This window comes from Dromaius novaehollandiae, chromosome 15 (genome assembly GCF_036370855.1).
Source record: "Dromaius novaehollandiae isolate bDroNov1 chromosome 15, bDroNov1.hap1, whole genome shotgun sequence".
Taxonomy (NCBI): domain Eukaryota; kingdom Metazoa; phylum Chordata; class Aves; order Casuariiformes; family Dromaiidae; genus Dromaius; species Dromaius novaehollandiae.
In genome coordinates this window covers 12,217,444-12,243,435 of record NC_088112.1, presented here as the reverse complement: position 1 = coordinate 12,243,435, position 25,992 = coordinate 12,217,444, and the positions used below count along the sequence as shown (strand labels likewise).

The following is a 25,992-nucleotide window of genomic DNA, read 5'->3' as shown; positions in this document are numbered from 1 at the left end:
ATTCACATTAGGATACAGCCGTGAGCTCAGAAGGCTGAATTTATAAAGTTTACAGGTACAAAAGAGACTGTTTAAAAAAAGTGTTTGGGGGGGGGGGGGGAGTAGGAGAGATGGATTTAGATCAAGAACTGTTCCAGGTCACTTAACCAAAATACAAACTTGATACCAATACCTGATACAGATAGTGCCACAGACCGAGTAAAGCTTCAGAGATGATCCTTCTGTCGACATGTTGATGAATCTGGTGAGCCTTTGCCACTGAACTGCGGAGTTTGCTAGATTCTGTACAAAGTACCCGAAAACCAGGAGGGGGAGCTAGTGCTTAACGAAGCGGCTCTCACATCACTTAAGGGAAGAACACCACTGTTCAGATGAAGCAGGAAAACTTGACACAGGACAGAAGAGCAAAATGGATTTGTCACCTTACAGGACAAAGCTGCACTGAAAGAATACTGCCTTGACATTGCTAGCTGTGCTGAGAGAAGAGCAGGAAGAGAATACAGGATTAGTCACCCAAAGAGATTTAAACACAACTTTAGTCAGCTGCTGTACAATAAGCTTAAGAACAGATTTTGCTAAGAACTGCCCTAGTAGCACATCGTAAACAGTAAGAAGAGAATGAAGCTTAAATATGTTCTCTTCTTTTTTAGATTCAGGCACCTCTCTAGTTCAGATTCCAAGTCCTGAACTTTGGGGATTTTAGTGCTATATGGAAAATCCAAAACAAGGCCTGGTTTAAAAAAAATTTATTTTACAAAAATTAAAAACAAGTAGTATTTACAAGCATTTTAAATACCAGCTTTAAACCTTAACTCCTAATAACGAATTGTTTAAGCTTGTTTAAAATGCAAGACAAAGTCAAAATTTTAAGTTGCTATTGCCATGTCCAAAAGGGTTGTTTTTCTTTTTTTTCTTTTCTTTTTTTTAAGAAATGTCATTACAGACCTGTTGAAAATAATGTAGTAATAGAATAGCTTGTTTTTTTAAAAGTCAAAATCCCAAGTTGGTCTTTCATCCTCTGGCTATTTTTTCAGATGTTTATAATGAAGAGAAAAGGACTTCTGTTAGTTGTTAAACATGTAGCAAAAATTAGGGGCTGGAGAAAGGGGAGGGGAAAGAGGGAGAAATACTTATCTGTCTGCTGAGTTACTTGTGTTGCAATGAGAAGAACAAAATTCATATGCCAAGCTGAAGAAAACCACAGTCAGAATATTGGTCCAGTCCCCTGTCAAAAGGTCCTCTAGCAAAGGTGAACTTCGAGGCTCTCTTAATCTATTCCAGAACAGTTTATTAATACCCGTAAGACCTAAGCTGAGGCTCAGTATGGGTCAAACCTGTACCATACAGAATTAGAAGCTATGGAGCTGATCAAATCAGCTCCAGTATATCCGTTCTCACTGTTGTTAAAGCAAATCTCTGAATATTTTTAGCTGCAAGGATTATTTTTAATGTCATCCTTTCCCAAACCTCCGCAGTGATCAAAGGGAGCAATATCCACAGACTATACAAAGATAAAAATAAGCAAAACATGAGGTGAAGCTGTCACCCTCACAACATGCAGAAGTATTAAAATAAGCTTCCTAAAGCACAATTTGCAAATTTGTGTGCATGTCTGTGTCCGATTTCACTGGATTTCCCGACCCTTAGCTTTACTGAATACTGTTAAGTCTTCCTTGCAGGTTCTGTACAGTATAAAGAGGAAAAAACAGAGGTATACACAACAGTTTCTGTCTCTTGCCCTTGGTATTAAAAAGATGGCAAGCCACCTATGCTGGCATTAGGAATTCAGTCAACTCTCCTCTTGGTTTCAAATGAAGATGCAGCTTCTCTCTTCAGCAAAACCGCAGGCCTTCTGCAGACTGTATACTGTAGATGCCTTTTGTTTGAGACACTGTTAGGGAAAACGGTTGAGGACAGCAGCTGCCAGTATGGTAACCATGTTCTGCTGAGGGGTACCACTTATCATGGCTGCATGTTGTTGATAATAGCCAAAATGCTCATCTTTTCTTGGGCTGAGTCCACATCTTCATTTTGTTTCTGAGCCACTCCTGTGCCAAGGCCATACAGCCGCCCGCAATACTTTGCATCATCAATCGTATCCTCAAAAAACAACTGTAGAGAAAGAAAAAAAGGGAAAAATGGGCATTGTTTAATTGTGCCTCTTCATCAGAAAGCACCTGGCATTAATCTGAGGTCAGCCACCTCTAAGATGCAGCATGGGAATTTAAATAAGCACAAGAAAGAGGAGTAAATGAAGAAAGTCTGCACCAGTATCAGCACTTTCTATGTCTGACACTTTGAAGTTGAGCTGCCATAAGGCTCAAAAAAACCAACCAAACAACACTGTGTATGTGTTGACATTTGTGGACAGAGCATGGAGAAAGAAGAATCAAACCGGGAGCTATGGCCCTCTTGTCTTGCTGCTGAAAGAAGAGAAATACAGCACTACCTCTTTCATTCTGAAGAATGCCATTCCTGTGAGCAGAGAGTCTGATCCTGCCTGGTGTTGTCGCCCAATTCGCTGCAAATCTAGCTGATCTGCCACTTCTTGAAGGCCGCCCTGCAATCAGAACAGAACAGACTTTATTTCCTAAAATCCATCTCTTACCAAAACTGTCATGTGCCGTACTTCTCCAGAACGCTGAGTGCAAATATTGGCTCTTAAGACAAATCGATGCAGATTCCAGCAGTATTGGCACACCAGCTCTGAGTGATACACTGCTGTAAATACTGTTCAAGAACATACACATACACTTGTGAAATTTCAGTACCCTGATTTCTTCTTGCAGATACCTGAGATGACTGTAGACATATTAATAGGTTACAGATGCTGGACCTTTCCCTCCCTTTCCTCAAACAAGTCTGTGATTCAGTAGATAAATTACTTTCAGCCTTCTGAGTGTTCTACCAGTTAATCAGGCCATGCAATAGTTCATTTCAAAAGAAATGCTCCACCTTGCATAGGGAAGACAAGCCTGTGGAATTTTAACTGACCTCCAAAATTACTGATATGCAAACTGGAAGGTTATGGGAACGTCCCCTATGCAACATGCATATTGATAAGTCTAGAACTGAGGAGGCAGTATCTGTTAGATATAAACTTATAGGTGCCTACATGTGACTATTAGCTTTTATATACATTCCAGCTTTAATAGACTTGATATATGCAGCAGTTCTGTCATTTGGTTTACTGCTTGCTCATTTACAGTGTTGACACCCATTCATTACTATGGGCCTGCTGGGGAGATGCAAGTACCTTGAGGTTTTTGCAGCTCTTCATTAGGTACTTTACATCATAGATAGATGGGAAAAAAAGGTTCAAGATATGGAAAAACTCATGTTCCTCTTCTGGTAACCTGGAATCTGTCAGCAGCTTCACCATGTAGCCAAAGTCATAACCACTGAAAACAAAAACATACAGAAGCCAGATAAATAGGCAACAACTACATTCAGTGGCCTTATCACATTTTTCACAACAGAAGTCTTATATGCTACAGCTTTCAAACCTAACATTTTCAGCTGTTTATAAAACTCTTCTAGATCAAAGTCAGGATACATCTTGTCTATCTATCTCAATGTAGGACTTCTGACTGCTTCCCTGTGGGCCTCCATGCATTTCTTACAGAACAGCTATGCTGTTGGGAAAACATACTTTTCTTCCCAACACTGCAAATTTCTTTAGCTATGGGCAACACAGGAAGCAGGAAATCCTAGGAGGGTCTCTTGCCACCTCCTCCTCCCTCCAGTCCTTTTACTTGTGATGATATCAAAGACAAAAGAGGCTTTGTAATCAAATTGCTTAAAATGCTACAAGACAGACACCTCCACTACACGCATTTCTTCCCTGACATAAATATAAGACAAAAATTGAAAAGAACAACATTGTAAGTAAGAAACAAAAACCTTACAATACACAGAAGTAAATGTAGAAATCATATTTCAACTTGTTAACAACTGTTTCCATAGAGAAAGATTCTAGGAGTCAGAGAAAGGACTTGCAAGCAATGCGTATGCAAAAGTCAGGCTAATACAAAAAAGTGCCAACTGTCCTTACTTTTTAAACTTAGCCTTTGTATCCTTAAATTTAAGAATTGCAGAGCTGCTAATTCCTTTCCTTAAAAGCTGTGCCAGTCTCCACAGACAAAATAAGGAGTATTTCAATCAACAAGAGACTTCTCACTTTGTAGTGTCAGTGATCCTCTCAGACCTACCTGTGAAATGACAGCCATTTCACGCTGTCACTAAGGACGACCCCAGAAGTCATAAGCAACTCAGCAAAATGCAGAGTATCAATCCCTTCTTCTTCATGCTTCTGGAACTGCAGCCCAGAGCTCGCAAGCAGGTCTATGGAATCCTGGGAGTACATATCCTCCCTGAAAGAGAAAGGCAGCTTTGCACTCCAGATACCAATAAGGCAAGCTCACTTCAGAAAAATACCCCACGTGCTCTATTTCAAACGGTCAGAGTGACCAGAAAGGCCATCTCTGGATTCCACATTTGTCTCTAGAAATTTCATATCAAATGAGTTTTCTTAACACTGCTACTGAAACCTCATCTATTCTTAGCGATCTATTCTGCAACTGTAACCAGTTAATAATCCTATTGCTAGTGCAAATTCCAAAGAATCCACCTCCATAGAACTGAAGGACTTTTTGAACAATATTGCTGGCACAAAGCTAGCAGAAGTACCACATGACAGCACAGAGAAAAGGTAGTTGTCCTGAATGGGAGGAGGTGCAACTCTAAAGCAGCAAGCATCATTGCTGTCTACATTTTTCTTTTTCACATCACAGCCTTATCTTCATCACCAATTCCATCTTTGGGAGTGGAAAAAATTGCATACTACTTTGCTTTTCAATTATGACTAAGGAATTAAGACCAGAATGAGTGGTGATGACATGCTTGGTGGAGAGCTGAGGAAGAACCTGGCTTCTGTATTAGATTGCTTTGTTTGGCATGGTGGGAGGGAACAAGATTCATGACAAAGATATTCATTTTGGGTCAAATGAGGCATTCATAGCATCAAAAATACTTCACTCTCATTTCAATACTTCTAAGGGGCTGACAAAGTTGTGGAATTAAATATTGCAACTTTTGGTGTCAATAAATGCATAAACAGAATACATTAATTAAAAGTATTGTAATGTTTTCCAGTAACATTTTCATAAAATACTGACTTCCAAAGAATTTGTGTTTTGCCAGAGAAATACTCTATGTTTCCAGGCAGCTCTAGTGGTATGCATGCTGAGCCTGTCTTTACAATTACACAGGAAGGAATTATGAAGTTTGTTTCAACTGTATGAGGAAATCACACTATAGAGGAGATGAGAACTACTGCCATGCTCCATTTAACAGGATTCATTCTTCTGAGTAACTGTTATGATTCCATCAACTTTTTTTTTCTCTTTAGACAAAAACTTGTATTTTGGCTTGGATCTGTACGGGATGTTATCTTCACTGCTGAGGAGAGCACATCCATTTATTTTTAGCAAAAGAGAGATGAATTTAAAAAAAAAAAAAAGAGTTTATAATGACTATAGCATTGTTCCAGAATACAAGTTTAAGGCACATACAATTACTGGGTATAAGCCATTTAGCAAGGAAAAGGGTATTAAGGATCACATTTTAGCAGGGCTTTGACTTCCATAAATACTGCAAACTCCTGTCATGACAAAATAGATTCCCACATAATCTTTCTGTATTAGATGCTGAATTTTTATTGCTCAGAATCATTCATCAATGATGAACACAGTGACACCTGCATTCGCCAAAGGAAAGCATCAGTGTATCAGCAGAGAGTAGGCAATCATTCCCTAGCTCAGAAGACTCACGTAAGGTTGAATTTGAAGTTAAACTGCCAAGTGTTGATTCCAGAAGGATACTCTCCCTTCTCATTTGTGAAAGTTAGGCCCAGCTGGATAATTTTCAGTAGGTCAACGTTACACCGAAGGAGCTGGTACTGATAGTCTATGGAACTGCGGAATTCACCAATTGGCCTTACGACAACTCCAGGAAATTCTGTGTCCTAGTAAAGGAGGGAAAAAAAATCTTGTTGCATCACTTCCTTTATTATCAGTCTTATATTCAGTTCTGCACTTCTAGGTCTCAGCACTGAATTCTGTACATTTTTCTATGAAATTACTTACATAATAGGATGCAAAAAGGAAAAAAGTATTTTAAGCTGCTACAAGACAGACACTAAAGAAAACCTGAACAATTGATTAATTACTGTACCCATTCATTCATTCTAGGTATCCTCGTTCAGTGTTGTTTCTTTCCAGAGAAAAGGTTATAAAATCATCCAATATGTACTACTGAATAATCTAAACATCTCTCTCCTGAAGAACTCATCCTCTCATTTTCCCTAAATCTACTAAAATGGGCATTTTATATTTGTTCACGTTCTTTTATGTTCTAAATACAAGTTAAATTTAGCACTCACAGTCTTAATGTGATAGTCCTGATAGTGATAATCTTCACTGTTTTTGAAGAACAACCAACACCTAAATTAATGAAAGCTACTGCCAATCAAAACAGACTTTAACAGAGAAACTGTGTATTATATGAAAAACATTTTACTCAGCCAGTGACTGTGTGCTATTTTTACTTAAACCTCCAATTTCTAGGCTAGCTTTACACTCAAGTTTATTCACATAACTTCTACTATCTTAATAAAGAAGAACATATCCAAAAACTTTCATAAAGAATCCAGTATTGTGCCTCTGACAACATTTCTTCCCAGTGCAACATCTTTGTGTGTCCAATCTTACTGCACAGTTATTCATATAGGATATCAGTCCGGCCATTAGCATAGATCTATCTAAACACACTTTCATTAAGGTCAAATAGAGCAAAGAAGCAAGAAAGCTTGTTTCCCACCAACTGATGACAACAAAACTGAATCACATTTACAGAATTTTAAGTGTTTCATTTTTGAATATCACATACTGTGCAGGGCCATGTATTTTTATGCCACACTTTTATTAAGGACTTTGCCAGCTTTGCCTAGGGACTCTAAACTTCAGGACGTGCATAGTACGATAACCAGAAACAGTTATGTAATTAATTGGCTCCTGCCAAGTAGATACATACCTGTAAGAGCAGGAAAGAAACCATTCCTCTCATCTCCCCCCTCACCTTGAAACTAGAGTTCTCACTAAGATTCTTGGTCTTCTTAAATAAAACTCTTCAAACACATTGTCATACCTACAGCCAGAAAAAATCTATTCCGTAAGAATCGGCATCTGACTGCAGTAAAAAAAAGGAGGCACTCGTACAGTTAACAAGTTGTCACTTGCAGGCCTTTTGTCCTACAGTATCATGGCATTTCCCATAGCCAAAAGGAGACAGTCATTCAAAGGACATATATGCTAGTGAAATCTAGCAGATTTAAACCCAACTGTACATCTGATCTGTTAAATTTAAGACTGTATTAGTTTATGCAACAGAAATAGTTACATAATAAATGACTTCAGATGTTGAAGGTGGTTTCTTGCTTCCCCACCTCTCATTCGATCTGTACCAAATACTACATTCACTAAAACCCGTAAACTGCTTACTACTGAACAGCTTTCCAAGTTTTCACCACCTAACTTTTCGTGCAGTTTGGTCAGGGGAAAACACCATTTCTGGCTCAAGAGTCAATTTATTCCCCTACTCCCCTAAAAAAATCCCGTGACTGTGGCAATAAGGTCAAGAATAACATACTTACCATTGCAATGTAGCTGTAACTTAGAACAATCTCTCGAATTTTCCTCATCTCTTCTTCCAGATTGTTTGCCCATACTTCACAGATAACCTGGCTGTTCTCTGCAAGGGCTGCTGGCATCTTGCAGGGCCTGGAGTAAAAGCAGCTGATGTTGAATTCAGATGACAGCGTAGAACTGCAAGCTGTCTGATCTAACCAGTGTGCTGCATTAAAGAGACAAACATACAGTACTTTACATGAAGAAAGATCTACATATCAGATTGAAAGCACTAGCAGAGTAAGTCTCATTTCTATTCTCAGCCTCAAACAGCACAGCTGAAGTTTTACGCTAGGTATTATCTTAGTTTTATCACTTCCTTTAAACATGCTGAAAATCTAAAGCATCTGTTCATGTTACAAAAGTAGACATGCAATTAACAGAGTCCAATTATGCAAGGCAATAGTCCCTCTCCCTTTCCTCTTTTCCTGGCATAAACTCCAAGACTTTAGGGATAAGATGCACACCATGGCACTACTGGGATAGTTTTGAAGAACTATGACAGATTGCTTTACAAATGACACTTAGAAAGGCACACGCTTCTCTGATGTAACTCAAGAAACACTGAAAAATAAAGGTCTTCCAGTTTATACTAACGCCGTTTCAGCAGTAGCACACCTAGGATAAATCACACTTCGCATGACTGATTGCCTGTCATTTTCTAAAACAACACGGGCAAGATTATTATAGCAACACGCAGACAAGGCGCAGGTGCTCCAGCAAACTCCCGCTACGCTCGCGCCAAGTTAGCCGAGGGTACCTACAGCAGGAGAGGGGCTCAAAGCCACCGCCAGAGCCCTTATGAGAGCGGCTGCCAATGGCCCCGACCCCACAGCCGAGGCGGGAGGGCTGCGGGACCACCAGCCGCCGCCAGGCCGAGCCCCCCCCCCCCGGCAGCAGGCGGGCTGCGAAGCGCGAAGGCCGCGCCGCCGGCCCGGGCCCGCCCGCCGAGGCCTCCCACACCGCCGCCGCCGGCCTCGCCGCCACCGGGGGCCACAGCGAGGGGGGGCCCCGGTGCCCCGAGCCCGACCGACGCTGGGGGCCTCCCGCAGCGCCCGGGCCACCCCGCCCGCACCTGCTGGCGCCGCCAGGCCCCGCCGCTCGCAGCTCCGGGGAGCTAGGCCCCGCCGCTCCTCTTCCTGCGGGCCGCGCGGCCGCTCTAGCCCGCGCTCACCCCCGCGACTCGTCTGCTCCGACGCTCCCCATCGCCTCCCCTCCCACGCTACCTGCCCGGAAGCTTAGGCTGGGCTACTCGCACCCGCGCAGGCGCGATGCGGCCGCCGAGAGGGGCGGGACTTCCGGGCTGCCCTCTGCCTCCGCCAGCTCTCGCGAGAGATCTGGGAAACCCGCCAGGGCGCGCGGCGGGGTGTGTCGCCGCGCGAGCGTGTCGCGCGCGCTCCTGCGGAGGGGCGGGGGCAGCCGGGAGTGCCACGCGGGGCTCCGCCCGAGTTGCGCCTGCGCGGAGCCGCTGCCCCTGTGACGAGCCGCTTAGCTTCCCTCCCCCCCCGGGGCAGCCAATGGACTCGCCCAGCTCCCCGCGCCGGGCGCGTCCAAAGCCCGCGCGGGGGGGGGGGGGGGTATGCGTCAGGTGATTCTTCTTGAGAGACCGGTCCTTTACGGGCCGCGCCGCGCTGCGCCGTTACCTCGGCGCCGGCTCCGGTCGGGCTGAGCCGGCCCTGCCGAGGGGCAGAGCCCCGAGGAGAACAGCTGCCCCTGCCCGGGCGCCCGCGCCGAGGGGACGGGCCGCGGCGGGGCCCCGAGCTCGCGGCCTCCTCGGTCCCGGCCGCCGCGGGCGGGAGCCGGGGCCGGGAGCCGGGGCCGGGGCCGGGGCCGGGAGCCGGGGCCGGGGCCGGTGCGGCCTGGCCCTGGCGGTGCGGCTGGTGGGTCTGTGGGGCGGGAGGGCGTTTGCCGGGGCCGCAGTCCGGGCAGCTCTGCCTCCTCTTGCGGGAGTTGTTGCTCACATGCCTGCGACATTTTATGCTGATTTCTCCTGTTCCCGAAATGCTATTTAAGTTACATTAGCAACAGCAGCTAACATCAGGTAAAGCAGCCTCATGTAACGCACCTTGCGCAACGTAGCTGGCCAGCTCTGCTGGCTGATGCTGCAGGCAGATAAGCAGTTTATTTGGCAACTTGTCTAGTTATAATTAAGCTGAGGTAGTACCTTATCTGTTCTAGACTGCCAGCCTTCTTGAACAGGTTTGCAACCTTAAATTTTTCATTTCCAGTCCTGCTTCAGGATTGTTATCTGCCTGTCATTTGGGTTCCCTTGGTGTCCTTCCTCCCTACCTGCTTACTATTTTGAAACAACTATCGGGGGGGGGGGGGGGGGGGGGGAAGTTCACTGTCTTTCATGTCAGACATATTTCAGTGTCCCAGGTTTAACAGTCAGCAGAAACATAAGACTTAGGAAAGTTTTATTTGCATACTGCTGCTCTCGTATCGAGTGACCTTGATGGAGTCAATATCTACTGACATCAAGCAGTATTTATTGAACTCCATTTTAATTCAAAGTTTATCTTCCTAGACGATAGTTACCGTTTTTTCTTCTCACCTTAGACTTGCAGTCTTTAGGTCATGTAATTTATGTATTATGCAACATGCTAGACTGGCAGAAAGCAATGACTTTTCTTCCTGTGGTCACTTGAATTCAGGATCTTGGGCAAGGAAACATACGTTGTTATCAGGTAAATACAGTAGGATGGATTACAGCACTCTGTAAATATAGGATTAGTTTCTTCTTTTTTTCACCTAAAGATTTCAGAGTAAGATAGGTACATTTTTTGCTCATAAATCCAGCTCTTGAAGATATGTTGAATCCAGGCAAAAAGAGAGGAAGAATCTTCTCAGGACACAGAAATGTGCATGCTTTGTTACTCTAATTGAAATGTGTTGCAGGAAAAAATCAGTTGTGATAAATTATGCTTGTATGTTTAACAGTTTGCATCTAGGTTAGAAAAAACAAAGCTAGGATGTTTACAAGTGTGGCGGTAGGAGTTGGAAACACCTTTTGCTCAAGGAGAACAGAATTTGTGGTTTTGGTCATGGCTAATTTCAGCTGCATACAAAGGAGAAATAACTGGGAAAGGCAGACTGCTCTTAAAATAAGTTAGTCCCATATTTCTTGTATTTGGAAGTTACCAAACTTGCTTCCAGATTCATCACTCCAGAAGAGGTTCCTGAAGAGTCCCCCTACCCTCTATACAACTCTCTTAGGACCATGCTGACAAAACCAGTCCATGTGTAGACATAGCACATCGCAAGGAGGATTGAAAGGCTTTAGCTCAAAATTTTCACATTAGTATGAACTGTGTATTCTGGATAATGCCCTTTTCAGCAATAGAAATAGTAGACAGCTTATTTATGGAACTCTTAAAATATGTGAATTCAGAGTTAAAAGATGTAACTATTGCTGAACATGTTTTAATTGTAATGGCAAGGCCATCATTTCCATTTTCCTAACACTTCTGTTGTTCCAAAGGTGTTTCAAAAACATACCACTGAAGTATTAGGTGGCACACATATGCACTTGCAGATGGTTAGAAGTATAGCTCAGTATACAGGGAATTAATGATCAGCTGAGGTGCATTAACTTCAGGATTCATCTTTGTCATTAGAGGAATTATTAGCCTGGTTTTGTACTATCCTCTAAGCTAATTCGTAGTCTCTCTCCTTCTAATGTTTTTTACAAACAGCAAAACAGACAATGACTACTACAAAACCTGTGGAGAGTGAACAAAGAGAAGTTATTTTATGAAGTGTCTGATCAAAAATCCTTTCCACTGAGAGAAAATCAGTCTTGCATTCCTTAAAGCTGAGCCTCAGCAAAGGTGGCAGTTACACTGGAGGGTTTTGTGATGAAGATACCAAGGCAGGGCACAGGCTAACCAACAAATAGAAGCAGCTTTTAGATAACCATCAACCTGGATTAGATCCAGACTTGCAGCCCAAAAGGTAAATGACATTTATGTCCTTAGATGACTAATATACTAGTTGTCTGTTCCTGTTGGGTGTAGATCTTTCAGCTGTAAGCTGTGTCTGATTTGAGCAGGTTAAAAAGAAACACCAAGATCTGCAAAATTCACTGGCTTTTCACCTACTTCTGGATATTGGGTGAACAGTCCTCCCAGTGCAAGAGCCATGCCAAATAAAGATCAGCTCAGGACAACGTTCACATGGCACCCGTCTCTTGAAATGCCTTTTTCCACTTCCTGTTCTGTGTATGTGCAAATAGTTTGAAGGAGTCTCATTCCTTCCTGTTGAGTCTGCTGTATGATAAATAACAATTAGTAGCAATCTCTAAGAATTAGGGTCAACTATTCCCCACTGGGGGGAATAGTTAGAATAGTTAATCCCCCCCGCCCGGGGAATAGTTAGAATTAGTCAAGAGGAAGTGTCAATGAAAACAACAATACAGTCTTAAATCTGACTTGAAGCAATAGCGCATGTTTACAGCACTAAGAGGACAAACTGTGTGATATTGGGAGGGGAGTTTTGGGAATATTCTCCTTCCAGAAAAAGTTAATTGATAACAGCATAGGTATAGTGCTAGGTACAAGAAACCAGGCACAGGCAGCAAGGCACTGTCATTATTCGTGCTTGCACATCTCTCTACAGTTCTAACCACTGCTAGCTGAGATGTTGCTTACGAAATAGCGGTATGTATTGCTTCACCTGTGAATGCACCAGACAAGATTAACTGGGAGGGAAAGGAGATATTCCTTGCTTTTCCTTGTGTGGAAAAATAAATCTAGAAAGTTATGGTGAGTAACACCCTCACTTCTCAGAGCTTAGTTCATAAGAGGGCACTGTACATTAGGTAAATAACATATATTGGGGCCACATCTGCATTATAAAGAAATGCTACTGCAAATTACATCTTGGTACCTGCAGAATCATAACTGCAGACTTTATGGTCTGTAAACATCATATTTAAACACAACTGAGCACGTTCTAACTTATTTGCATCTTCTCCTTATAGATAGTACCAATACATGTCACTGGTTTGAGACACAGTGTAGCAACAAGAGTACGTGCAGTTTACAGAGACAGTGCAACACTTACAATGAAAACTGGACTGCTGGTTTTTGCCAGATTCCCCAATAACAATTACTGTTTTTAACAAATACACCTTTAACTTGCTCAGTTGCACTGATACGAGCTATTTTGTGCTCTAAACATGAGTTAGTGCATTATAAAAAATACTCATTTTTAAGGCATAGCTGGCTTTTTTATTCTCAGATATAACCATTAACTCTTGATGAAAAGCTTTCACCTGCAGAGATGTATTCCAGATGCTTAACTGAGTGACAGCATGTGCATATGCAAAGGGAACCCTGGCAGTACTAAGAGTGACATGGCACTGGCTTCACATGACTTGTCTGGGAGGGGACGACCAGCTCTTGCTTGGAAACACACCCCTGTCGCCTTTGCCTAAGCCCTCATAAAGTTTCCGCAGAGGTGGTGAAAGGTGAGGAGTTGAACTCTGGGCTCTGAATAGACACAGAGAAACTCTCCTAGGCTACAGCCAGCAGGAGGTGAGCAAAGAATGGGCAGCGAGAGTCCAAGTGCATAGTAGCTTGAAAACAGAAGCTTCAAGGGAATAATTTAAAGGCAATGTCATGTATCTATTTAAAATATGATTGTAAGCTTTTTCTAGGAACTCTGGCTGCTTTCAGATCCATGCGGTGCTTGGCACAGTAGGAGAGCCACCAGACACGAAGTATAATCCTGTGTCTGTCCATACAGCGTGGCTAATATGCAACTTTTGGGGTGACCAGGTAGGTGGTCCTTAAGTTTTCATTTTTATGAGTTCTGTATTTTCACAAATAGCTGTAGCCTTTTTTTCTTTCTTGGGCACTGTGCGCTGTAAGGGTTGATTCCAGTGGAGTAAGTTCTAAAATTGAAGACTCAAGCAGGAGGGAAAAAGGCATACCAAGTGACTGCTAGGCAGTCAGTCCATCACTACAGCCATAACCTGTTGTTCAGCTTCTGCGCCTGCCAGCAACATGACTATGTGGTTGGTGTCAGAACAAGACGTACATCCTGGGTAAGTACAAGAAGAAGTGGGCACCTGTGCAGCCAGAGCTTGGGACTGTTTTGGCAGGAGGAAACATAAGGGGACAACAGATGTGGGACACAAAAAATAATGTAAATTTTAAAAGAGATGTAAAAAATATGGCAGTTCCTTTTTTTTTCTTTTTAGACTTTCTAAAGGTTTTCTTTTCAGATCATGTCAAGCATTTTAAAACCTGACGTAGACAGACTAGCTTTTTCTAATAACTGAAATGATAAGTTCAGTGAAAACAGATCTTTTACTTAATGAACAGTTGCTGGAGAAATGATGAAGTATTTGGGAATAAAAATTATATTTTGTATTACAATTCTTTACTGACTAGTATATGTTTTCCCTTTTACATTGAGAGTGTGATTGGCAAAATAATTATTTTTACTTTATGGTTGAGAATTTGGTTTGAATCAAATTTTGTATTAACTAGTTTGAAATAACCTAAAAGGAACTCTTTTAAACAGCATCAGTTCTGTGTAATATTTTGAAATGGCTACAGCCAACCAAGGTCTTCATTGGTTGATTCTGGGCTGTCTGACATGCCAGCATGAGTTCAGTGCCAAGAAGCTGGACGGATTTTTGGTTTGCCAAAACAGCCATGGTTACATGAATGCTTCTGCTAATGTATTTGGTGTATTCTGGGTCAGAAGAGACAACATTATCCAACAAAAAGAGTAGGTAATGAGATGTTGGGGAAAAACATGATCCATCAAAATTTATCTTGCTTTAATATAAGTAATGTAAGATTTTATTCTGTACATGTGACAATTAATGTAGCATGCTGAGATTTTGGAGTGAGGGAGGAAAAGCAGCCATGGCAGCGCTGTTTCAAACTGGAAGGCTTTGCCTAAGTAAGACTTCTGTCATAATTTGATAATTACAAAAGGAAGAGGACAATAAATGTGACTATTATTTTAACTCTTTTCCAAACTCACAGAATGTAAGACAGGATCCAGCAATGGTTCTTTCCGTTTGTAAGAACTTGAAGCAGAGTCACACTATTCACTGTGCTCTGCTCTCTAGCCTTTTGCATGCTTAAGATTTAGCAGAATTTGACTCAGCACTGCTCGATGGAGTCTTTTTGGAGCACCACATTCCAACAAGCTACTAATAGCAATCAAGTAACCCTTTTATATCAGTTTCTCTAAGATCCAGTGTTGTCTGCTACAAGATCATCTGAAGACAGAATAATCTCTTTAACCACAGAAAACTATAGCCAACACTATTGACTCTGCTGTGGCAATAGACTAATTTCATATTGCTGTTTTCAACTAGATATATTGGGTGGTTGTAGGAAAGACAGGGAGGTGTACAGCAAAAGAGCAGGAGGCAAAGACTGGAAGATATAACAAGGGAAATTCTGACTTAGATACAAAGAAAAAAATTTACAGTGAAGGTGGTCAAACACTGATAACAGGTTTCCCAGAGAAGCTGTGTAATCTCCCTCTGTGGAGCTGCTCACAACTTGGCTGTTCAAGGCTCTGAGCAGCCTGATCTAACTTGAAACTTGGCCCTAGCCTGAGGAAGGGGTTGGACTTCTGGAGGTCCCTTGCAGTTATGCTGTGATCTTATGTAATGAAGTAGAGCATCTTTAAAAGATAAGACTTGTACAAGCAAACTTAGAATAGAGGCTGGAATGGAGCAAAGCCTAAAAAAGGAATAGATTATTCAAGCTCAACATATTTCAACTATTAGTAGTGTTTTCTTAGAGCCAGTAGGCACACCTGCACCAGGAGGACCTGTGTGACAAGCTGTGAATATACTGTATGCTGCGTAACATAAAATACATCATCATGATCAGGAGGTCTTTTGCAAAAGAAGATAAGATCAGTTTATCCTGCAGCAAGTTATTTACACTGTTCTATTCAGACTAGCACATTATTTCTGCTTGTTACTCAGAGGTTTTCTTCATCACACATGTTACAGTCTGGTTATATTTTTTTTCAATAAGATTGTGGTTGGCAGACTTGATGTATTGAAAACAAAAACATATGGATGAGCTTGTAGACTAGCTCTAGTAGCTCATAAAGTCCAATAGTGAGGAGCTCTAGATATAGGGAAAGAAAAGAAGTCCTGGAACACTGTGACTTCCTTAATGCATTCCTGTTTTAAGCAATAGCACCTTGGAGCACTTCTCACACTATTCCTTTTGGCACAAAGTTAACTCGTTTATTTTTTTTAAGGTTGCTACAAAAAGCTAGCATTTCCCATAGAAGCATATACAACCCTAGTGTCAAAATATGGATTTGGAAGTTAGGGCTCATGGTTTCTAGTGTCAAATCACTTTTTGCCTAATCCTTTTTTCTTCCCGTAATTGTTTAGTATCAATTGCTTCCATTGAAATGACTGATTCAGTGAACTTGCCTCATCCCTTTCTGTCTACAAGTAAGCAGAAACCCGAGTAGGAAGAAAGTGTCTGATTTTAATGTCATGCCCTTTGACCTGCATACTAACATATTGTAGGGAAATAGAGCCGGAAGCACTTGCAAATAAACAGCATTGCATTTGTAAGAATGTACCCAGAAGGCTATCAGTTCAAAACTAAGGTGGCATCTCCTGTCTAATACAAGGACTTTTTTTTTTTTTTGGCAGTGTAGGCCTCCTTTCTGAAACGCTGCAGAAGCAGTATTCCCAAGAGGCTTGCTAGAATCATAAAGGTAATACAATATCATCTTTCTAATGAATTTCAGTCATTATTAACTGTAGCTGGACTTGAAGCAAATATGATTATCTCCCTTATCATATTCTCAAGCTCTAACACACAGTTCTTTGGCCATGTGAATGAACGGTGTGTGGTCTCTACTGTGTTAATTCTTCATGGCACAGATTCACATTGTTATAGTAGGATTTTTTTTTTTCATTGGTGTTAGTTTAATAGCATGTCTTCATTAGGGAAGAGTGCATGTCCCATATCATCATTTGCTTGGCATGCCAGATCAAGGGAGGAAGCTGTGTTACAACACATCAGTGCAACAGTCAGAAACTTTGGTTTTAGGTGTTCTCCCATTCTTTTTGTTGCCCTTGCATCTCCGTTTGCTCTCTGGGACAATACTAACACACTTCAGGAAATACGGGACCAAAACAAAGATGGGATTTTACAGTTTTGCAGCTGAACTGAAGTTGTGGGGATTTGCTGTTCTCAGCAGTGTTTTTTTCCACCCTCCAGCTGTACAGTGTTCACTTACTTAGATCTCTTTTATTTCAGATGAAAAGAGACTCTGGCTATTCCACTGTGGCTGAGCAGCGGAAGCAGGTAAAGACTCAAAGGTCAACTTTTAAAGGAAGTGTTATGCAGGCGTTTTGGAAGACCAAATGTATTGAATCAGCTTCTAAGAGAAGTGGCAAACATTTTTGTGTTCTGATGATTTTAATACAACTAGGAGCTTATCACTTGTCACTACAGCAACATTTACCCAGCATTTTTTTCCCCTTTCAGTGGGCTGCAGCTACAGCACCAAGTAGTGAAGAGCCTGTTATCCTTGCTGGCATGGCAAGAGACCACAGCACTCCAGTGTAGCCAGAAGCTGGGCCATCTAACTAGGCCCAGTCCTCAAAGTGGTCACACTCAACAGTATGTTTCCTAGTTGGTATGCCCTAGTCTCTTTATTTGCAGGCAGCAGTGCTATTCTGTACTTCAGGAGTTTGCCAGCTTTTGCAAGCTCTCTAAGGACAAGATCTCAGGTGATCTGTGGATCACAATTTGGGAACCATTGTGCTGGAGCTGTTTTAGCATAAAGAGAAACAGGGTGTTAGCAGGGAACTGGACTTGATGAACAGGATTTTTTTAATGTAAAATCTGCTTCTTTTGTAATTATATTGAGTGGGGTTTATTTACATAATCACTTCCTCACATGCAATAAAAGCAGAGTCTCAAACAAGACAGTTTCTAGCCAAAGGGCTTTTAAAATAGCGTAAGTGGCAAGCTTTAGCAACTCTGCCCTGTCTCAAGCAAGACATACGTAGTCTCAAATGTGCATTAGAAGTTATGAGTTTTTGAAACTCTTTGAGATCTTCAGCTGGAAGACACCAAAGTGCCTGAAATACTGCTTGGCTTAACTAAAAATTCTGACACTCTAAGACATTAATGCTTTTCTTTGGTATGTTCTTTCTTCATCCCAAGAAAAAGAAGGATTTATAGGACACTATTAACTTATTATAGACACTGTTAAAGTGTTCTAAGCCTTATATAGCTGTTGTAACTTTTTTTTCCTGAAGTATACATAGATGGTATTACAGGGTCTAAAGATTAAAGAATTCTTACCTTATGTCAGCATGCATGAGTTGTCACATGAATGGAATTGGAAGTGTGAAAATGCTAAGAGAGCAAATCTCCAGCCCAAAATCCAGCATGCGCTATCTGAAGCTGGAATAGATAGCTCTTCCACCAGCCTTGCATTTCTAGTTCAGTACACTCAGTGATAATGGTGGCAGCTGATTATATTGCTTTTAATATAAGCCTATTAAGGCTGTAGGGCAAGAGTCCTTTAAATTACTTCCTCCCCAGTTGCTAATTTGATAAAAACCCAGATGACAGTAACAGATGTTTGTTTGCTTTAATGAGGAAAGTTTCTGTCCTTATCAGCAAAGTTTTATCCCAGGACAGATAAATATTGCATAAAGGTTCTGGGCAGTGATGGTAAATATTCTGTAGCTGTTTTACAGAATTTTAAAGAGCTCTTAACATTGAAAGCTGTATAGAGAGGGTTTCTCTGTATTGTGTTACTATAAACACACCTGCACTCAACATTTATTAGCGAGCTGTCTCTCTTGTTTGTCCTCTCTGACAGGAGACAAACAGGACAGCAACAATGGATCATGCTATTTTCACTCCAGTCTGGTTTTGCAGGACAACAACGCAGTCAACCAGGAAGGACAGAGTTGTAAACAAGACACTAGCTGGTTATTACACTATATTATTTTTGAATTGCATTGGGGTTTTTTTTCATCCTTTACCCTGCAGATAAATATTATGGATATTCACTCAAGAAAACCCAGCCTAAGATTTCTGGACTCTAGAACCAATTCCAACTTGGGCTATTTTAAAAGACAGATGGTTAATTACATATTTGCCATGTCTTTGCTGAACAGCTTGATTTTGAGTTTTTGACTACTCAAAATATATTGAATACAGCTTTTGGAATATTTGTATTACTAGACTCAAGAGGTCCCATGGATCATTTTCTGACTCTTGCGGTTGCTCTGTGTAGTTAAAACCTTTACTGTGATAAAAGTCATGCAAACATCACAGTTGCCTTTGTGCTCTATGCAGGAGTATTCAGTAGATAGCACTTCCATGACTGAATCCAGGAATACAGATTACTTCTTACTTTTGAAAAGTTCAGTATTTTAGCTCCTTGTGAATGTATAGCTGCTCTGTACAGATGGCCCATGGTATCTACTAGCCAAGTTGTACTCTTAGTACTAGAATTGTGTCATATCTGTGATGGGCTAAAAGCACAGCAAAGTAAATTATGTAGGGAGAGGTAATTTATCATATTAGACTTTTGTTGCTGTTGGGAACAAAAGGCAAACTTCTGGGTACATGAGTGTGTCTTCAGAATCAATCTTCAAAGCCAGGAATGATGTTGAGAGAAGCAGTTCTGAATCAACTGGGGCTGTTAATCAGGTCATCCAGGCACAGAAGTTCTTTGTTACTGCAGGGGGAAAGTGTATTACACAGTGAGAGCGAGAATATACTGGCAGAGCGAGAAAGGTGATAGAGTATCATTCCTTACTCCCAGGTCTTCTATTCCTACTGTTGCGTTATCCAAAAGCCCCAGATACTCCTCTAGACGTTGAGAAATATGCCCAATAAAAACAGAGAGGGAAAAAGTCAGTGGTCCTTTCTCTCCCTTTGGTTATTCCAGAGAAATTCCATGTCAATAACACTTCAAGTCTTTGTAAGCATGGCAGATGGATGCATGCATGCACTCCACCACCAACACACTGCGTCCTACAACAACTTTGTTACTGTATTCTTTAGTGTGTTTGTGAAACAAAGGTCATCCTATGATGGTCCACTTTATCTCCTCTTTTTCAAATAAAAGAAAGGCTAGTGTAGGACACAGCAGCACATGCTTACTGTTGTTGCTTGCTCACAGGAGGAGAAGCTCCGGGATACTGTGAAGATTACTGCCTTTGTCCTGGTTATGGGGCTGCTCGTATTCGCTGCCTTAACAAACTCTGTTTCTCGGTAAGATTATTCAAACAAAAGGCCTTGAGGAGAAACATTTTTTGGACAGAGGTAGGAGAAGTGGTTGATTAAAAGATGGGTGACTAAGAACACTTATTCCCACAGGTACATACAGAAGATCTGGGAGACTTCAGGCTATTTCTGGCAAGCAAAATGGCTAAAGCTCTACTGCTTTTTTGAGGGAAGGGAGTGGTCAATCTTCCTCTTTGGTGAGTTCTCAGGTTAACAACCCTCCACTGTACGAAGGATGCCATCCAGCTGTTGCCTCTAGAAGAGGGACATGGACATGCCTCCCCATATTCACGAATCCCCCACTGAAAAAGCATATATAGGCCTCAAAGCCATCCGCAACTGATACAGTGCAGCTGTGCTTCCTTTGGACTAGCTCATCATTAGACAGCTTATACAGATTAAAAATTTGATCTTTTTACTGCTGCTGAAAGCACAGAAGTGTCTTTTCTGTGAAGCCACGCTCTTTGCTCCTGTGAGAACTGAATGACTCAGTAGAACTAATTGCTGAAAACTAAAGCAAATCAGTGAATTCTACTCCTGCTGTAGCACCTGTACAACTCTTTTGTCTGTCACTAACAGTTGGTAAACAGGCCTGGCAGGGATGTTGCAAGGTGTGAAGATCAACTCAACCATGTCCAACTTGTATTTAAAAACCACCCCGACAGAGAACCCCACAACCTCCCAGAAGAGCCTTTTCTTACCCTCAGTTGTGGCAAGTTCCAGCTTAGGGGACACCTGCATACTCTAATTCCTCACTATCTCCTAGGTCTTACCATGGTGTCAGAACCTACCTGTATTCCATTTTAAAGCAACTCAGGGCAGGGAATGCTCACCTCACACAGCTGGGTCCTTGCCAGGGCCTTCTGGATACTAGTCCACTGTATTTTGTTTCTGATTTACCCATATATCCCATTTATTCACACATCTCTACCTTTTCCTCCTGTCACAGGGGCTGCACTGGTTCCTAGCCTTGTTTTCTGGAGCTTCAATGGAATCCTTATGGTGGCTGATGTAACAGGAAAACCAGCTTTCATTACTCGGTATCGCATTCAGCTGGGCAAGAATGATCCTGTAAGTAGTTCTCACTGTGCTTCTGCTGCTGGCTAAACACTTCCTGCAGTCTCAGGCTTGGAGAGGAGAGGAGAACCTGTTAAGCTCTTCTCTTGTAAGGCAATAGGACTCAAGAAAAATCAAGTCGAGTCTTGTACATCAACTGCAGAGAGGAAGGCAGATCTTGTAATTATGCTACTGATCAGATCTGGATTATTTGACAGCTTATTAAAAAGTTGATGTCCAAACTAATGTGAAAAAATCTTATACATCTTAAAGCTCTTTATCCTCCCAGTTCACAGCCACATTGCTTCTGACGTAGCATGAAGTCCTGACTTCTCTTTTGCAGGTGGACACAAAGAAATTGCAACAAGTGATACACACAGTGCTGTGTAATCAGTTCTTTGTCTCCTTACCAATGCTTATGTCCATGTTCTACATCATGAAATGGTGGGGCAACACCTTTAGCAAGGAACTACCCACCTTCCACTGGTTCCTTGTGGAGCTGAGCATCTTCACCTTAATAGAGGAAATTCTCTTCTATTATTCACACAGGTGAGCTGAACACAGGAACTCTGTCCCCATGCCTTTAAGCTTAAGAACTATAGCCCTCTTTTGTGACAGCAATAGGCCTGTCCCCATTCTTCCACCAATCTTGTATTTAATGGGAAGACTTACAGGTACTGGTAGCCACCTTTACTGTATGAGGTTTTGGTACTGGGCTACTACATGTAACTATAACAAGCAGAAGTGTTTTAGGTACAATTACAGATGTGGAGCAGCTTGGAGGCTAAGGAAGAAACAAAGCAGCTAGCTTTTTGCAAAAGCTGTAACCTAACTCCCTAAATAAAGAGAGGAACAAGACTGAATATCCTCAAAGAATAAAGCTCAAGAGATCAATGACTGATCTCCCATTCACTTATACAGCACCTACCAAACAGGGCCTAGATGTTGACACTTGTAGGCCTTCTGATCACTGGCACCAACATTAAAGGAAAAAACACTAAAGCGGGGAAGAAAAGAAACGTTCGAGACTGTGTGGCAGCAAGCACAGCATTCCCAAAAATATGTAGATTTCACTTTTGGACAAATGCACACAGAGAACCTAAAAAGGCCATTTCTTACTAAGGGCCCATGTAATCTAAAATCCTGTCTTTAACAGTTGTCAGTAGGAGAAATCTAAAATGGTGAAAATAAAGCGAGTCTTCTCCTGAAAGGTACTCCCAGGTTTGAGCAAATCAGTCATTCAGGGACTTTGAGTTATGGGATGTGTCTGGACTTCTGTGTTTAACAGCAGCCAGTGGACCCATCCACTGAGTGAGGGCTCAGTGCCAGAAGTCCTACACTCTTATTCCCAGCTGCTCTAAAATCTCTATGTTAAAGAAAAGGTGTGAGCAAGTCCCCAGCAGAAATTCAGTGTTATGTTACTCTGTGTTCCTTTCTATTGGGGCTCAAAACCAACGTTTCTGTTTTCTCTACTTAGGCTTGCTCATCTCCCACTCCTGTATAAGCACATTCACAAGAAGCACCACGAATGGACAGCCCCCATTGGTGTGGTCTCCATTTATGCTCACCCTGTAGAACACATAGTAAGTGGATTCTCCCATGGTCACTCTCCAGTTCCTGCATGGAGTATGATTTCTGTGGGATGAGGAGGAGTGGTAAAAGAAGGAAAGCAAGTAGGCATTCAGAAGCTTCTTTTTTAGGGAGAGAAAGCTAAGCTGCATTTCCAAGAAGTCTAGCTACAGAAGTGTTACACTGTCTGTTTATAGTGGACTCCAAATGCCAGATCCAAATGCCTCCAAATAAGGAAAATAATAGGGAAATAATTGAATGGGTCTTCCTTGAGCATAGTGAGACATGGGAGCACAGATTTTCTTTAGCATGAGATACAACATTTACACAGTCTGGGTTACTGCATGGACTCAGCCTTCTGTCATTGGTGGCTTGGATCCCTGTTTGTAGAGTTCTCCTATTTCCCAGTTCTGCATCAGCCAAGATTTCTCGTGAAAACACATCCTACCTGTAGAAGGTTCCACTATTCCATTTCTAAGTACCATCTCCTGTAACAACAGTCCTGGGTTGCAGCACCAGCTCCATGAACTGTAGCTACCACAGTCTGACAAATTGTCAATCTTTGGGCAGCAAACTTACTTTTTAGATTCAGGAGTCCAGCTGAGCCTAGTTGGTGCAGTAAGCTTGGTCTAGGCAATGACAGCCATTTATGCTACTGGTAGTATACAATGAAGTGATGCAGTTGGAATCATCACATTGCTGCCTTTAACTGCACATGCCCACAGGCCAGTGTCTTTTTTTTTTTTTTTTTTTTTTTTTTTTTTTTTTTTTAAGGTAGGTTGCCCAAGAGTAGCTTTAGCATTCTTCCAAAGCAAAGGTCAAATTCAGACCTCTGACTCCAGGGAGAGTTATTAAAACTGTACTGTCATCACACCCCATCTTTGAGTTCACACGTAAATTTTACTACAGGCTTAGGGGGCTTGGACTGTTGCTATGTTTTGCAGCAAGTATAACTCAGTTGCCTCAGAGCAAGTTATTTCTTTGATGTTGTTGGAATTTTAGTAAGGCATTTGCAGAGGGATCTTGCCTTTGCAGTATTTGCACAAAACTAATGCAATGTATCATCCAGGTGAAGCAACTCAGCTCCTAGGAGAAGAGTCTGCATTTTGTGGACCCATTAATGAGGTAGACTTTGCTTCTCGTTTCTAGCTCTCCAATACGTTACCTGTCATGACTGGCCCGATGATCATGGGGTCTCATATTGCTTCAATCACAGTGTGGTTCTCCCTGGTTCTTCTAACAACAAGCATTTCGCACTGTGGCTACCACCTGCCCCTCCTACCGTCGCCAGAATTCCATGACTTCCACCACCTCAAGTACGTCTGCTCAGCTTCCCCTTCCCCTCCTGCCTGTGCACTGTCACTGCTGACTGGCAGAGCTCCTTTTGACAATCAGATGGTTTTGCCTAACTCATGTACGAGCAGAGAAATGTCTCCAGTTCACCTAATAGGACAAATGCTGTCAGTTCTTAAAACAGTTACACCACAAGTCTGGATTTCAGAGGATTCCAGATGATCTCCTGTGCAACTGCCAGCCATCTCACTGAGATCTACATTTCTCCATCAGCTTGCTTGGAAACTTTCAACAAAGCACAAACACAGCAGCTGAGGCTGGGTGTTTCAAGTTTCCTAAGATTATGTGGGAGAAAAGCACAAACCATTTAAAGTAACAGATATCACCTGGCCTTCCCCAAGACAAGCTCAGGGTCAAAGATGGTTCTTTGCAAGGTTCTTCCTAGAAGTTTAGAAGATACTGCACAGGATGGAGAATAAAGAGAGAGCAAGGGCAAACTGCATAGCTGATACAAGTTTGCAGAAGGACCCTGCCTGTCTTTTTCCCCATATACTGGGATTAGCAGCATTCTGATCAGATATCTTGCCCAATCACAGTCAATACCTGGCAAAAATTCTCAGCCACCTTTTATACTAGAGAGAGCATAGTTTCAGTAGGCTGTTCAGAGATGCATACCAAAGCAGTGGAGGAATTGTTCCCAGCTTCCAGATGCTCATTAAATTCATACAAATATTCCCTTTAACGTGGTTTGCTTCTCCTGCAGAAACAGAAAACACGGCAGTTCTACTGCAGCCTAAGTGCAGGGCAACACCCAAAACATAGAGCCAGCTCTTGTTATCAGTCATTTCCTCTGAAGCTCAGCTCATGTCAGGACATGGATCACCAGAAACCTCAGGCTATCTGGGCAGAATGGCTGTGCCAGCTGATGGCTTCCGCAGTGCTGGAAGCACAGCAGCTGCGTCTCTAGGCAGCCTGGCCTTGGAGTACACAGATGTGGAGAGCAATGTAGCTCTCCAGCTTACAGACCAGCTGCTCCCACAGTTCTGAGCAAACCCGGAAAAAGACAGCTGTTGTTCAGCAGGATCATTTCTGGGTAATGATGCAGTGAGCAGGAGAGTTCCAGGAGATGTTTCACCCAGGCTTCAACAAGTGTGAAAGATAAGCCTTTGAGGGAGGCTGGTACAGTAGGAGAAATGACGTGGGTGGCTCGTCCAAAGAGGTGGAAATAGGAAGGGTGAGGTAACTTCAGTGCCTTTCAGTGATGTTTATCCTCTCTTTGGCTGGCAGGTTCAACCAGTGCTATGGAGTCCTGGGACTGCTGGATTATCTGCATGGAACAGACACCCTGTTCAGACAAACAAAAGCCTACAAGAGACACAGAGTACTCCTCAGCCTCACACCGCTCTCAGAAAGCATCCCTGATTCTCCCAAGAGGGCAGAGTGCAACCCACCAGCTTGCAGTGCTTGCACAGCCCAGTGACCAGGAGAGCTAGAGACAATGATTTATGCCAAATAATATTTTAATTGGGAAACAGGTTATTGTTCTTAAGTAATAAAACCCAAAGCTTAACTCAAACATGCTACTTGAGATTCCTGTACTTGCTGCCTGTGAATTCCTGCCTGGGACACAAAAACCTTCTCTAGAAAGGTATTTTCAAAACTAGTCTAGCTTTTTTGTTTTGTTTTTGTAATTACTTGCGTTGTTCTTTGGTTCTGGCTACCTGCACTCAAGCCAGATGTGTTCTAGGCCACATGGTTGTTTTTTGGGTTCCTGTACTCTGATGAAGGTCATGACACTTTTCCACAGTTTTCACAGGCCATACTTTTGGCCATATTACCGGTCTTTCAGCTGCATGCTACAGAAATATCAGTAAAATTACTAAAATTACACACTGTAGGGATTCAAAAGCACTATTTTGCCGAGACTCAACTTTACCCGATCTCAGAATGCCTGGATGTGGGATGATTTGTCCTGGAACCCCGTGGAAAGGCAATGGGGCCACAGCTTTACAAACACTCCTCTGTACACACCTCAGAGGCTCTAGCTACCCATGAGC

The 25,992-nt window shown here is 42.2% G+C and overlaps 2 protein-coding genes across 12 annotated transcripts; one reads left to right on the top strand and one right to left on the bottom strand.

Annotated features, from left to right (window-relative positions):
- Nucleotides 1-730: 730 nt before the first annotated feature.
- Nucleotides 731-9,053, bottom strand: CNOT8 (CCR4-NOT transcription complex subunit 8). 3 transcript variants are annotated; one of them, XM_064520918.1, is made up of 7 exons: nucleotides 8,972-9,053; nucleotides 7,712-7,911; nucleotides 5,832-6,025; nucleotides 4,212-4,373; nucleotides 3,257-3,401; nucleotides 2,450-2,560; nucleotides 731-2,112 (listed from the first exon to the last, which is right to left on the bottom strand). In XM_064520918.1, exons 2-7 carry the CDS (start codon nucleotides 7,826-7,828, stop codon nucleotides 1,963-1,965), a joined length of 879 nt encoding a protein of 292 aa, XP_064376988.1. In that variant the 5' UTR covers nucleotides 7,829-7,911; nucleotides 8,972-9,053; the 3' UTR covers nucleotides 731-1,962. The 3 variants fall into 3 exon arrangements, with proteins under 3 accessions (XP_064376988.1, XP_064376989.1, XP_025974404.1); XM_064520919.1 differs by having other exon boundaries at nucleotides 7,712-7,838; nucleotides 8,821-9,032; XM_026118619.2 differs by having other exon boundaries at nucleotides 8,821-9,031.
- Nucleotides 9,054-9,609: 556 nt separating this feature from the next.
- FAXDC2 (fatty acid hydroxylase domain containing 2) lies at nucleotides 9,610-25,511 on the top strand. 9 transcript variants are annotated; one of them, XM_064520913.1, is made up of 13 exons: nucleotides 9,610-9,786; nucleotides 10,305-10,432; nucleotides 11,441-11,699; nucleotides 13,395-13,525; nucleotides 16,405-16,469; nucleotides 17,018-17,065; nucleotides 19,914-20,005; nucleotides 20,111-20,214; nucleotides 20,967-21,088; nucleotides 21,417-21,622; nucleotides 22,551-22,656; nucleotides 23,792-23,958; nucleotides 25,223-25,511. In XM_064520913.1, exons 6-13 carry the CDS (start codon nucleotides 17,018-17,020, stop codon nucleotides 25,413-25,415), a joined length of 1,038 nt encoding a protein of 345 aa, XP_064376983.1. In that variant the 5' UTR covers nucleotides 9,610-9,786; nucleotides 10,305-10,432; nucleotides 11,441-11,699; nucleotides 13,395-13,525; nucleotides 16,405-16,469; the 3' UTR covers nucleotides 25,416-25,511. The 9 variants fall into 9 exon arrangements, with proteins under 9 accessions (XP_064376983.1, XP_064376986.1, XP_025974451.1 ...); XM_064520916.1 differs by lacking the exons at nucleotides 10,305-10,432; nucleotides 11,441-11,699 and adding an exon at nucleotides 13,619-13,794 and having other exon boundaries at nucleotides 13,405-13,525; XM_026118666.2 differs by lacking the exon at nucleotides 10,305-10,432.
- The last annotated feature ends 481 nt before the right edge of the window (nucleotides 25,512-25,992 follow it).